The 12,576-nt window shown below is 32.9% G+C and overlaps 1 protein-coding gene across 1 annotated transcript; it reads right to left on the reverse strand.

Moving 5' to 3' along the window:
- Positions 1-678: 678 nt before the first annotated feature.
- LOC127710134 (aquaporin-8-like) lies at positions 679-12,112 on the reverse strand. The gene is made up of 6 exons (XM_052215883.1): positions 12,076-12,112; positions 11,647-11,875; positions 5,373-5,499; positions 3,103-3,326; positions 2,169-2,318; positions 679-872 (listed from the first exon to the last, which is right to left on the reverse strand). Exons 2-6 carry the CDS (start codon positions 11,865-11,867, stop codon positions 854-856), a joined length of 741 nt encoding a protein of 246 aa, XP_052071843.1. The 5' UTR covers positions 11,868-11,875; positions 12,076-12,112; the 3' UTR covers positions 679-853.
- Between the last annotated feature and the right edge of the window lie 464 nt (positions 12,113-12,576).

The following is a 12,576-nucleotide window of genomic DNA, read 5'->3' on the forward strand; positions in this document are numbered from 1 at the left end:
CGTAAGATTTTTTATTCATCAATACTCTTCCTATTTTTTTCATTTGATAATCAGAACTCTACATATTGATTTTTATAGTTTGTCTTTATGTTGTGCTGTTACACAACTGTCCACGGTTAGGGGAGGATTGGTCGCTGGCTTCACATTCTGTATGTGCCTGTGCTAAGCCAAGAGCCTGTAATTCAGTGTTTGTCGTTGGCTGCTGTCGCTGTTTATCATATTTGTTTTTCGTTTATTGTTCTGTACATAAACCAGGCGTAGATTTTTTATTTGAATTGTTTTACATTTTATCATTTCTGGGCATTTTATACCTTACTACATGTATACGGTATTGGTTTTGCTTATTGTTGATGGTCGTACGGTGGCCTATAGTCTCTGAGGGTTACTTGTCAATCTGATTAAAATTCAGACCTATATTAACTCGGGTACTCGTACATATAACGAAATCAGAGAACTATATTTTAATTAGATTGGTTAGTTGTCTCATTGGCAATACCTTTTTATTCTTTTATAACTATATTCCTACTGAGCGTTCAATTTTCTTCATGTTCTTGTAATGCCTATTAACGACCCGATTTGAAAGTGATAATATTTACATTAAACATTTTAATATAGGTAGAAGAGAAACATAGGATTTTGGAGGTCATTTTGTTGTTAAGAAAGGTTTAAATAATAAGATCAAATCCCACGACCAATTTATTCAAAAACAAAACAAATACTATAAAAAAAATATCATGCATGGATGAGTATCAGTTTCAAATAAGGAGGATTTCTGAGCATCTTCGCAAAACTCCGTCTTCTAAACCAGTGAGTCTCCAATTCATTCAATCTCATATGAGACAAAATTTTCTTTTCAACGACGAAACAAAAACCTGTAATAATTATAAAACTGTATTATGCGTATATAGTAGCTCAGCAACACAAGCAATGCTCTTTTTCCCCTAGGTAATAAAATTGAGAATGGAAATGGGGAATGTGTCAAAGAGACAACAACTCAACTAAAGAGCAGAAAAAAGATCAAGGCCACCAATGGGTCTTCAACACAGCGAGAAAATCCCGCACCTGGAGGCGGACTTTGAGTGGCCCCTTAAGGGCATACGATACAGTTTTGATCCAATAATGAAATGTTGATGAAAATTTGCATATAGGCTATTTTTTACCTGATTTAATCAAATATGTAATAAAAAAATATACCTTCATGTGCTACTTTTTGAGTAAATTGAGGTCGAAATTTCAGATATTTGCTCAAAATTCGGATTTGTGGACGTATTTTTCCTTTCGACAGAAATACATTTCTTTTTTGTTTTAAAAGATAAACACAATCTGTTTTTTGTTAAATTATTTGTAAATTCTGTTTTATATAAATGTACTATAAATTTGTGCATTTTATTTTTTCAAATAACTCATATTTATCAAATGTTCATGAATGTAGAAAAAAACGTCATTTTTTGCTGTATATTTATCAAATTAAAAAAAATTGCATTATTGACTTTTTCATGAAAATTGGTACACATAATCATCATACGTGACCAAACTAAATGTCATTTTAAAAAAGAGGGGTCCATGAACTCGTTTTCAAGATAAATCAGTTTGAATGATAACAAACAGTCGAAAACTGCATCTTTTCCCGATATGTCACAGTTTGACGTCGCGAAAATAACAATTTACGTTAGCAACGTCATTACCTCCCCTGTAACTGTATCGTATGTCCTTAACAAAAATGTATACGGGTTCAGAGAAAATGAACACTTTTTCCCAAATATGTTCCAGATACTGTTGCTGAGTATTTATACATTCCGCACAGCCACCCTTCTTTAGCAAGGTTTGACTGTCTGGTGGAAAGCATATATCTGCACCCCGGACAACCCGTTGGGTTCTTCAATATTGAAACTTAGAGAAAACTTGCAAGTATGTATCAGATAAATTATGCAATAAGATAAACTAATCATCAATCTTAAAATTTGAAAGAACAAATGAGCGTTAATTCTTTTCATTTTGATCCCTTGATTTTTCATTTGTTGAATTTCTCAACTTTCTTCCTTCTGATTCGCAACAGGAAAAGAGGCAAACATGTTTTTTTTTGTTCGGAATGTTTTCCAAAAACCATTGTCTGGTTAACAATGACTAACAATACAATAACTTTCCATAACAATACAATATCTGCTCACCTATATATCCCAGCAGCTACAAGAGAACCGATTGCTGGTCCTATCCAGTAAACATAATGATGTTTCCATACATCCGTGTTAAAAGCTGATACAGCCAACGCTGGTCCGAAACTTCGTGCTGGATTCATTGAACCACCTGTGGTCATCCCCCTGTCAGGTAAAAGTATATTTTGTCATGTGTTATTCTTAAGGTGGTACCCAACACCTTGACTAATATTAATTTGACTCGTTTGATTTTCATAAAATTTTGACAAAATGTTTACTTTGACCCTTTGACAAAAATATAAAAATTTCAAAAAATTTGAACCAACCACTTTATCAGAAAAATTTCATTGGTTATATAGCAGTTTGACAAACACTAATTTTGATCATTGAGAAGCTTAATATTTCCTACAACAATACAACGTGATTAAAACGTTTAGCTGATTTTTACCTAGTTATCTCCCTGTAGTGTTAGGTACCACCTTAAGGCTTCTGATGCATTTTTCATAGGGTCCTATGTTAAAAATGGCCATCTAACTTAAAAATTAGATCGGGAACAAAATCCTAAAATTTGTAAAGACTAACGACATAACACTACATCCAGTACAAAATCAGTCTTCCAAGAAGATATATACTTTGGTTCGGTTCATATGAAAAACATGGCGACAACACTGCCATACAGCCGTAGTTCTCAATAAAGTAAAAACGTTAATTTTTTATCTCTCAAACATGGCATGAATAATGTTGAAGTCCTTCTTTTCAAAAGCTCTCATTATTTTTTTTATGCATCTTTTTTATTTTAAGGGTGCTTGAGAAATGTTTTTCGGATCTCCGAAGCAAGATTTTAAATAAAGGTCCAGAGGAATAATGAAAACAAGCAAAATAGCAAATAAACAGTACCGGCTCTAAATGCATCTACAACAAAACAAGCAAAATAGCAACTACAACTTACCCTCCCATTATATCTACAGCTACAGCAAAACCAATAGCAAGCGGTGTTAAAACAGAATCTTGATTTCTTTTATCCAGAGCATTCATAAGTACAGTAAAAACAAGAACAAAAGTCAAAATAGCTTCACACAGAATAGCCCATCCCGGTTCTACCCCTGGTGACAGAGTATGAGCTCCTCCATTTATAGAAATTGCACCATGGTAAACATTTGATGGAAGAACAGCCTGCAGAAATGAAATATTGGTATATTTTACAAGTTATTGCATAGTATTTTCAATAACTGTCGTGGTAAGACACACTACGGTATTTTGTACTCACCCCTATCATATTTTTTTTATTGTACTCAAATATTTTAATGAATTTCGATTTGTATCCCCTTGAGGACCGTTAGACCAGTATCGTTTACGTGATCACTATTAAAAATTATAATATTGGCTCTCTCCAAAGTCCGATATGTATTGACGAATGACATCAGACCCTATATGTAGTACTAGTAATCTATAATTTATCACATAATTTAAAACGTCCGATTAAAAATTATAATAATAATCCTTTAAGACCTGATAGACTTAGTTTGATTTATAACTGAAACCCATATCGCACCCGAGACTATATGCACGTATCACATGCACATTTGTGATATGACTATTAACACTTTATATTATAATACCCTGTCTAATCTTGTAATTTGATTGGTTAATTTGACAAGGTATATCAGCCCAAATACCCTGTGAACAAAAACGAAGATCAAAATGGTGATTAATGTTGAAAGTAGGACACTCCGTGCAGGATAATTATAATTTCCAACGGTTCGATAGTATAGTGGGAAATTACTGTAATAACGGTACTAGTGAATACTATTGATACGGGTACTTCGTATGTACACGTATATATACATATCACGTGATATTGATATTTAGCGGGAATATTTTCCCTTGTTGGTCACTTCTAGCCAAGCATCAGACTGGACAACAGTGAAATAAAGTTCATTTTCAATTGTATTGTTATTCTAATTTGTATTTAGTAGGAATTAGATATTTTACTAAAGAGTAACTTAAATTATTACTTATTACATATAGATAGTATATTTACTTTATATACAGTCCAAGTATAACTCTCGAGACGGTCTTCCGAGCATTTGGGTTTGGACACGGGTTTCCCACATTTTCCACTTTATTTAAAATGTAGTCTTTTGACTGCAGTTTAAATGGAGTTTGACCGAGGTGACTCGTTTTTGTTGGTTTTTCCTGGCCGGCGGGATCGTTGATGACAGAGCAAAATATTTTTGAACACTAGTTACTAATTATTCTATTGAACTCTTTAATGAAAGTGAATTTATTGTGCATTGATAATTATGCTTTATGTATATTGTGTTTATCAATTATATTTAAATTAATAAAATATGGGGTCCACCAGTATTGCTGGGCTATCGGCTATATATAGTATTTAGTATTTATTGAGATGCCTAGAAATAGTTATTAGTAAAGTTGATACTATAATTGCTATTCGGGCTTGCCTTCAATGGGGAAATGAATTCATATTTCCTGTCAGCGCCTGACGACTCAGAGGATATAAAACATTGATTAGTAAACTGAGCACATATCCGTTGTGAAGATCACGAATAACAAATACTAGTGATTTTTTTTTTATTTGAGCACATGTTGGTAGTACTACAATGATTCAAAATATTAATTTTCAGTGCAAAACTAAATTATAAAGAATCAATACTTTAACTTCTACGTTTATTATAGAGAAAATTAAATAAGCTGTCACTCAAACACTGAAAGGATTTGTAGTGTTTAGAAACAAAGCGCATAATTTTGTAAATAATATTTTTTACATTTATACTACTTAGTTTAAACAATATTTTTTTTCAAATAAATCAATACATACATTTGTTTGCACCTGTCCTAAGTCGGGAGCCTATTGTTCAGTGGTTGTCGTTTGTTGGTGTGGTCCATGAGTGTTTCTCGTTTCTCGTTTTTTATATAGATTAGACCGTGGGTTTTCCTGTTTGAATTGTTTTACACTAGTCATTTCGGGGCCCTTTATAACTTGCTGTTCGGTGTGAGCCAAGGCTCCGTGTTGAAGGCCATACTTTGACCTATAATTGTTTACTTTTTATACATTGTGACTTGGATGGAGCGTTGTCTCATTGGCACTCATACCACATCTTATTTATATATAGTATACAATTCTGATACATGAAATAAATAGGATTCAGAAACAAGCAAAATTGCTTTTATTAATCTGTCTGTTATACTACTTACTCTTGTAAATGCTGCCCCAAGTGCCCCACCAATCATCTGAGCACAGAAATACAGAACACTCAAAGATAGCGATATACCATCGTTAAGTGCAACTCCAAGGGTCACTGCAGGATTAAAATGTCCCCCACTGAAAGTAGAAAAATGAAAAAAACGTTATTGACGGTCTTAATTCGTGGTTTTTCAATCAAGTTCAGGTATTGAAACGGGAGAGAACAGTCCATGAGATGCAATGTCAATATACGTGGAACAAAGTTGTCGTTCTCTAGTGATTCATAAAGGTTGATTAATTATTGCCACTTATGTTCCAGTGGATATCATTTCATATATACTCAGTATTCAGAATGAGAATGAATTAACAATAAATCTGGAACATGGTTAGTCAAAATAAAGGTAGATTTAAAACTGATACGAATTATCATTTTCCCCGATAAAAGCGCACATATCTACAACATATTATCTGGTATTAACACATGGTTTTGTTTTAAAAAAAAGGGGGAGGGTAATTAAAAAAATTTATTTTACCTCGCCACAAAAGCACAATAAACAAATTGGATGTTGATAACAGATCTTTTAATTAATAGACTATTAAATTTTTACACTTTTCAGAACTCAAACACATTAAGAGCGTGGCATCTCCCTTTGTTCATATTTAACACCATACAAGATCTTACCTGATATTACCAAGGCCCATAATGAGCAATGCAATCATCAGACCATGCGCCAAGCCTATGCTAACTATATCATTTGTTTGCACAACCATAGTACCAACGAACACAAATACTATTACGCCAACAAACTCGGCAAGTACTGGTCTAAATACTTTTTCAAAGTTCTCATTCTTAATACCAGTATTACTGACAGAAACTAACAGGGGCTCACCTTCACCCATGTTTAACAATAAGTGAACTTCATGGAAAAAATGTTCGATTTATACCAATCATTTTAATCATATGATTTATAAATACACCTCGGGACCGTTCTATCTAATGTAAAAAATAATAAAGATATATGCGATGACAAGGCATTATATATACCTTGTGATAATTCAGATAACAGTACATCATGGCTTTAGATAAAGGGTTATAATATTTGTACTAGACAATCTAAACTAGTTTATCATGTCCCGCCTACAAGTCTTTGAGTAAAGGGCCGGGACCTTATGTTTTCCAGGCTGTTCGTTCGTTCGTCCGTCCGTCAAGTGTTACATTTAAGGTTTTGTTCAAGGTAGGTTAAAGTTTCAGTTGCAAGTAGATACAAGTTTTAGTTTTGGGTAGTTTATAATCACACCAACTTGAACTTATAAAGTACACACATATATATATAAAGGAGTTGTAGTATGATTGCAAATAAGATAATTATCCAACATGAAGCGATTGTTAGAAAAACTAATATAATGAAGTGACATGTATATAATATTTATGCTAAATTAGGGTTTTGAACCATATTTCGCAGTGGTTAACTTCACATGGAAATGTGATGGTGCGAGATGGCATGGTTTCCTTTGGACGCAATTTCTGTGGGTAAATTTGGGTTCTAAGCAAAAGATGCAATAATCGTTCTTATGATGTAAAATGCAGAACGTTCAAGCATACGAGTCCCCCGTGTAACGCTTTAACGGGTATAGGGAAATTTTACATCATATACTAATTTCAGAATAGTTTATACTAATAACGATTTAGAAATTTAGTGAATTATTCTTTCTATTCACAATAAGCACTCGAATTAAATTGTTTGAAGATATTCAACCTTCTATAAGTTTTACATAACTTTTACGGGAAATAAGATTTTAGAACTCAGTTATTACTTAACTGGAAATAATTAAATTTTCGATGTAACGCGTCTTCTGATTGGCTGAAGTTGTTTTGTTTATCAGCACATAGACATAATTTTGTCATGTGACCGTGACGTCATCAATGTTTTTTCATGGTTTACTCATGTTTAAAATGGAATTTAAAATTAAATTATAAGATATGACTGTAATATTTTTTCTGTCTATTCGAAATAACATAAAAAATGTGGTGCACACTTTAAAATAACCCGCTACATTTTAAAGCTACATGCGAAAGCTCGGACGTCGATGTAGTCCCTTGCTAAATTCACATAAAGGCCAAATTTTGTCGACTACGTACATTTTGTCAAAGTATAAATTTCGGGGATATTAAAATACTAATGCATCATTCAATGTAGTTTGCTATTTAAGAGAGTGCAGAATATTCACATATTCCTAAACGGCAATCTAAGCTTTAGAATTATGCATTTTACATTAATTTATAAAAGATGATTATTGCGTCAGATGCTTCGAACTCGAAGGTTCAACCGGTTTCAAAAAACAACTAGATTATTTTTCTTAAGAATGTTTAAAATATAAACCAGCCACCACGAAATACTGGTCAACATTACCCCAAAAAATAATCTTCAAAAGACGTGCAAGTTTCTACACATCAAATCGATGGTTTATTGTCTAATGTTTGTTTGGTAACACTTGTTGATGAAATCAATTATAATTCGAAGACAATTATGACCGAGTAAAACACAGAAAAAAACTACACGCATAGAAAGAAAATATAACATTTTAAACATTTTATAATCTATTTGGTGTACATTTAAGGAATGACTGTAATATTTTTTCTGTCTATGAAGAAATAACATCAAAAATGTGGTGCACACTGATCGAATAACCCGCGTAGCGGGTTATTTTAAAGTGTGCACCACATTTTTTATGTTATTTCGAATAGACAGAAAAAATATTACAGTCATTTCTTATAATTTAATTCTGAATTCCATTTTAAAGCGGAGTAAACCATAAAAAAACGTTGATGACGTCACGGTCACATGACATATTTATGTCTATGAGCTGATAAACAAAACAACGTCAGCCAATCAGAAGACGCGTTACATCCAAAATTAAATTATTTTTGGATAAATCCGATAATTCACGAGTAACTATGTAAGAATCTGTTTCTCTAATGATTAAAAAATAAAAGTTTTCTTTTCTTGTAAAACGAAAATCCCTTTCGAGTGCCTTTCACATTCAACGGAGTTGTCAATTTCATTAACACCTGTTAGCATATTTTGATTCATCCAGTTAGCTAAAAAGGTTATGACCCTTAAAATCATCCAATGATCTTTTGAGATCACCGGCAACCACACGTTGATTAATTTTTTTTATACAATGGGTTCGGAAAGGGATAAATTTCCATAGAATATTAGAGAAATATCTAAAGTAATCTTTAACTAAGAGGGGCTTAGTTTCTTAGTAATATCTTAATTTATCGCTATTTTACGAATTTTTCCTTTGATCTTGCTGACTGATAATTTCCGTTCTCAGCGGAGTCGAGTGATATGAAAACGGAGTCGAGTGATATGAAAGTTATCGCTAGAAACTAAGGGAACACGTGCCGTTGTCAAGGAAATTAACAACGTCTTCATAGGTAAAATAGCGATAAACAGATTATCATTGGTCATCTCAACTCGATTGCTTTCTTGCTTTCGCCGTACTGGCTCAAGCGAGAAAATCAATCTCGTTGAGATAACCAACGATAATCTATAAATACATTTCGTGAGTCAGAACCGCCTTTCTGGATATACCTTCGTCGGGAAAGCTCAAACCTATACAACTGATAGCAGGCATGTAAAAATACGCAGAAATGTTAGCTCTATGACCAAAACAGAAATAAAGAATAGTCAAGTTCATCTAAAGTAATCTTTAACTGAGGGGGGCTTAGTTTCTTAGTCATATCTTAATTTATCAACAAACAGTAGTTGGTATATAAAAGTGGAATAACAAGAACGAATTTGGACTGCCAGTGGAAATAAAGGTAAATTGGGAAGGGCAGTAATTTTTGTCTAGAAATATATCACATACTGGTCCCTATAAGACATATTGCAGTTGTTTAAATACGTGAAAAGAGAGTGTCTCTCTCGGAGTCTCCGGACACGATGTGGAGATTTTGTGAACTATGAAATATAGAAACTTATAGGAACACCAAATAAATTCTGAATACCAGAAACATACTATCTGGCATTCAAAGTATTGTTTCGGTTTTCATTGGAATATTTGTTGAGATCTAAAAAAATACTTTAACCTATTCACAGGTATATGCACCTGTTTCAAGTCCTTAATTATATATGTTATATCGTAATTTTCCATGTACTTAAGGAAATAAGGCGTTTATGGAAGATCTTTTATAGTCGCTGTTTGATTTATTTATGACTTTTCTGGACTAATGACGATTTAGAGCTTGCCATACTATATATACATAGGTCTACTCTTGAAAGCCGTATGCTAACCTCTAAATGTCTTTTGATTTTCATATCATTGGGTTGTTGTTTTATTGGTGTATATCCCAAATCTCCCTTTGTTCATAGTTTACACCATATAGAATCTTACCTGATATAACCATAAAGATAACAGATCTTTTTATAAATAGACTGTTAAATTTATACACTTTTCAGAACTCAAACACATTAAGAGCGTGGCACCTCCCTTTGTTCATATTTAACAACATATAAGATCTTACCTGATATTACCAAGGCCCATAATGAGCAATGCAATCATCAGACCATGCGCCAAGCCTATGCTAACTATAGCATGTGTTTGTACAACCATAGTGCCAACGAACACAAATACTGTAACACCAACTAACTCGGCAAGCACTGGTCTAAATACTCTTTCAAAATTCCCATTTTGAGTGCTAGAATGATTGACAGAGACAACCAAGGGCTCACCTTCACTCATATTTAATCCTCGGATTTTTGTCAATCAAGTTAATCATATGATTTATCAACTAACCTCGAGTTGTGTGATTAAAAGTAAAAAAAAAATACAGATATAAATTCAATGACAAGACATTAAACCGTGTCACAGTTGTGGTAACCTGACTTGACTGCTCGGGTAAAAGTCCATAGTGTTTTCACTAAACGTACTAATCAATTTTTATTTTTATCAGAATGACGATACAGACAACACAGGCCTTCAATCCACTACATGAAGCAGACGTTAAATGAGTAAAATATTAATTGCAATTTTCGTTTTTCATTCTTGTCATAATTAGACTAGTAAAAAAAAACTCATTAAAAATTCAAGGTTTGTAATTTTATATGACAGACGCGCGTTTCGTCTACAAAAGACTCCACAGTGACGCTCGAATCCAAAAAGTTAAAAGGCCAAATAAAGTTGAATAATAATTGAGGACCAAAAATTCCGAAAGGTTTTGCCAAATACAGCCAAGGTAATTTATTCCTGAGGTAGAAAATCCTTAGTATTTCGAACAATTCAAAGTTTTGTAAACATTTATCAATTTTACCATATCAATGATATTTCATGTCAATAATGCATGAAATGCATGAAACCGAAACGGGTCTCCTTCTGTATCATAAAATTTACAGATAAAAACTTTTAATATAAATGAAAATTTACAAAGTAATTCCCATAGGGCTAAGGGCGTCGTTTACGATTTAAAATATCATTCGCATCACTAACCACCATAAAATGTCACAACACATTTCGTTTGGCCAACACCAACAAACTATATTGTCATATGAATTTTGTCTTGGGAAAATTATTGATTCAGATATTTTATACACATTTACTTTTGGAATAGCATTTGTTCTTAATCTTATTAAGATAAAATAGAAAAAATGAGAACTTAAAATATATTATTATCACCAGATGATCATGTTTGTGTGCCTATCGAAGATAAAGAATCGCGTCATGGCTTTTAACTGCCTTTTCATATTTTCTTATCAAGTTATGGAATTTGAGCTTTATCCGTAGGCAAGACTAATTTTTAGAGCTTTGATTAATTATGAACACTTGTTCTCGCATGTATATTTTTGTTGGGTTGGTATTTGATTTAAAATTCATCTCATTTAATCTTAAACGGAGTGAATGACAGTTTCATCAGTCATCAACAATCAAATTGGGAGATTTTGTTAAACATTTTGCTATGTTTGAATGAAATATTTTTGAAAATGTGTATTTATAAAAAATAGCAATGTACGCTTGACTTTAAGATCTAAAGAGCTAGGCTTAACATCTTCAGCGTTTGATTTAAAAAAAAAAGCACACACCTCTGTATATGTATAAGACCAACAGGGCTCCGAAGTTACCTTACTTTTTTCATTACTTTATTTTTTGTTAAAAACCCATGCGACTGCACCCAATGCAAGACAAAATGACCTGAACACTTACAAGAGCGTAGTGTATTATTCAGGACAACAATATATGTATACATTTTGAAACTTGATTTTATTATTTTTAACGCTATCTTACCTTATATTTCCAAGTCCCATTATAAGCAATGCGATCATCAAACCATGTGCAAGGCCAATGCTGGTAGTATCGTTTGTTTGTACAACCATCGTACCAACAAACACGAAAACGGTCACACCAACAAATTCGGCAACAACCGGTCTAATTTGGTTTTCCCAGTCATCATATTGATTTGGATGTCTCCTTTCATCGTCAATTAGTAGAGGTTCACCGTCGCTCATTTTTCTTCCTATCCAATAGATTATTATATATCTATATATATAGGTAAAAGGTCATAGTGTCACATTTATCTTGTTGTAGGTAAGTAGTTATCTACCGTGGACATTTAAACCAACTTTTCTATATTCCTGACTGAGTTATGATATGTCTGTCTTTGTTTGATTAAAAGTTAGACGAATAAAAGAAGTTGTAGGAGGACAGGGTCCTTACCTGCTATCGGTACAATAGGATATGTGTTCCCGATTGCTGTTAAGACCAAACAGCCTATTGTTTATGCGCACCAACTAACGCAACTTGGTATTGACATAAAAGCTCTATGACGTTGTTTCTAGCCATGAAAAAAACCGTCAAATTATAACGTCCTATTTCGCGTTTTTCACGGATTCCAATGGCAATATGGTGTACGCTTAAAAATACGAAGTGGAATTAAGCGTCGCGCCGATATCTAGTGGAAATTAAACACAAATGGACACAAAAGATACTACACTATCTGTAACCTCTGTTCAAATACAAATTTCGAACTCGGCGTTTTGCATTTGCGCCGATCTGCATTTCACTTTTTTTTCTTTCATTTGCGCTGATTGTGTATAGGTAAATTATAGGTGAAAGTCATTATTTTATTTATCATATAAACCTCTTCAGTTAACCAGTTGTACATATGTTATTAATTGAATTAATTCAATTATAACATGTATATAACTGTTGTCCCTT

Source organism: Mytilus californianus, unplaced genomic scaffold (assembly GCF_021869535.1).
Source record: "Mytilus californianus isolate M0D057914Y unplaced genomic scaffold, xbMytCali1.0.p SCAF_7, whole genome shotgun sequence".
In the NCBI taxonomy this organism is placed as follows: domain Eukaryota; kingdom Metazoa; phylum Mollusca; class Bivalvia; order Mytilida; family Mytilidae; genus Mytilus; species Mytilus californianus.

What these genes read in the sequence shown, in the direction of transcription:
- LOC127710134 (XM_052215883.1), bottom strand. Translation starts at nt 11,867, where the DNA reads ATGAGCGACGGTGAACCTCTACTAATTGACGATGAAAGGAGACATCCA. An exon ending in ATGGGACTTGGAAATATAAG is followed by an intron (nt 5,500 to 11,646) that starts GTAAGATAGCGT and finishes TTCTACTTTCAG; the next exon opens with TGGGGGACATTTTAATCCTG. An exon ending in TTGGGGCAGCATTTACAAGA is followed by an intron (nt 3,327 to 5,372) that starts GTAAGTAGTATA and finishes TCATTTCTGCAG; the next exon opens with GCTGTTCTTCCATCAAATGT.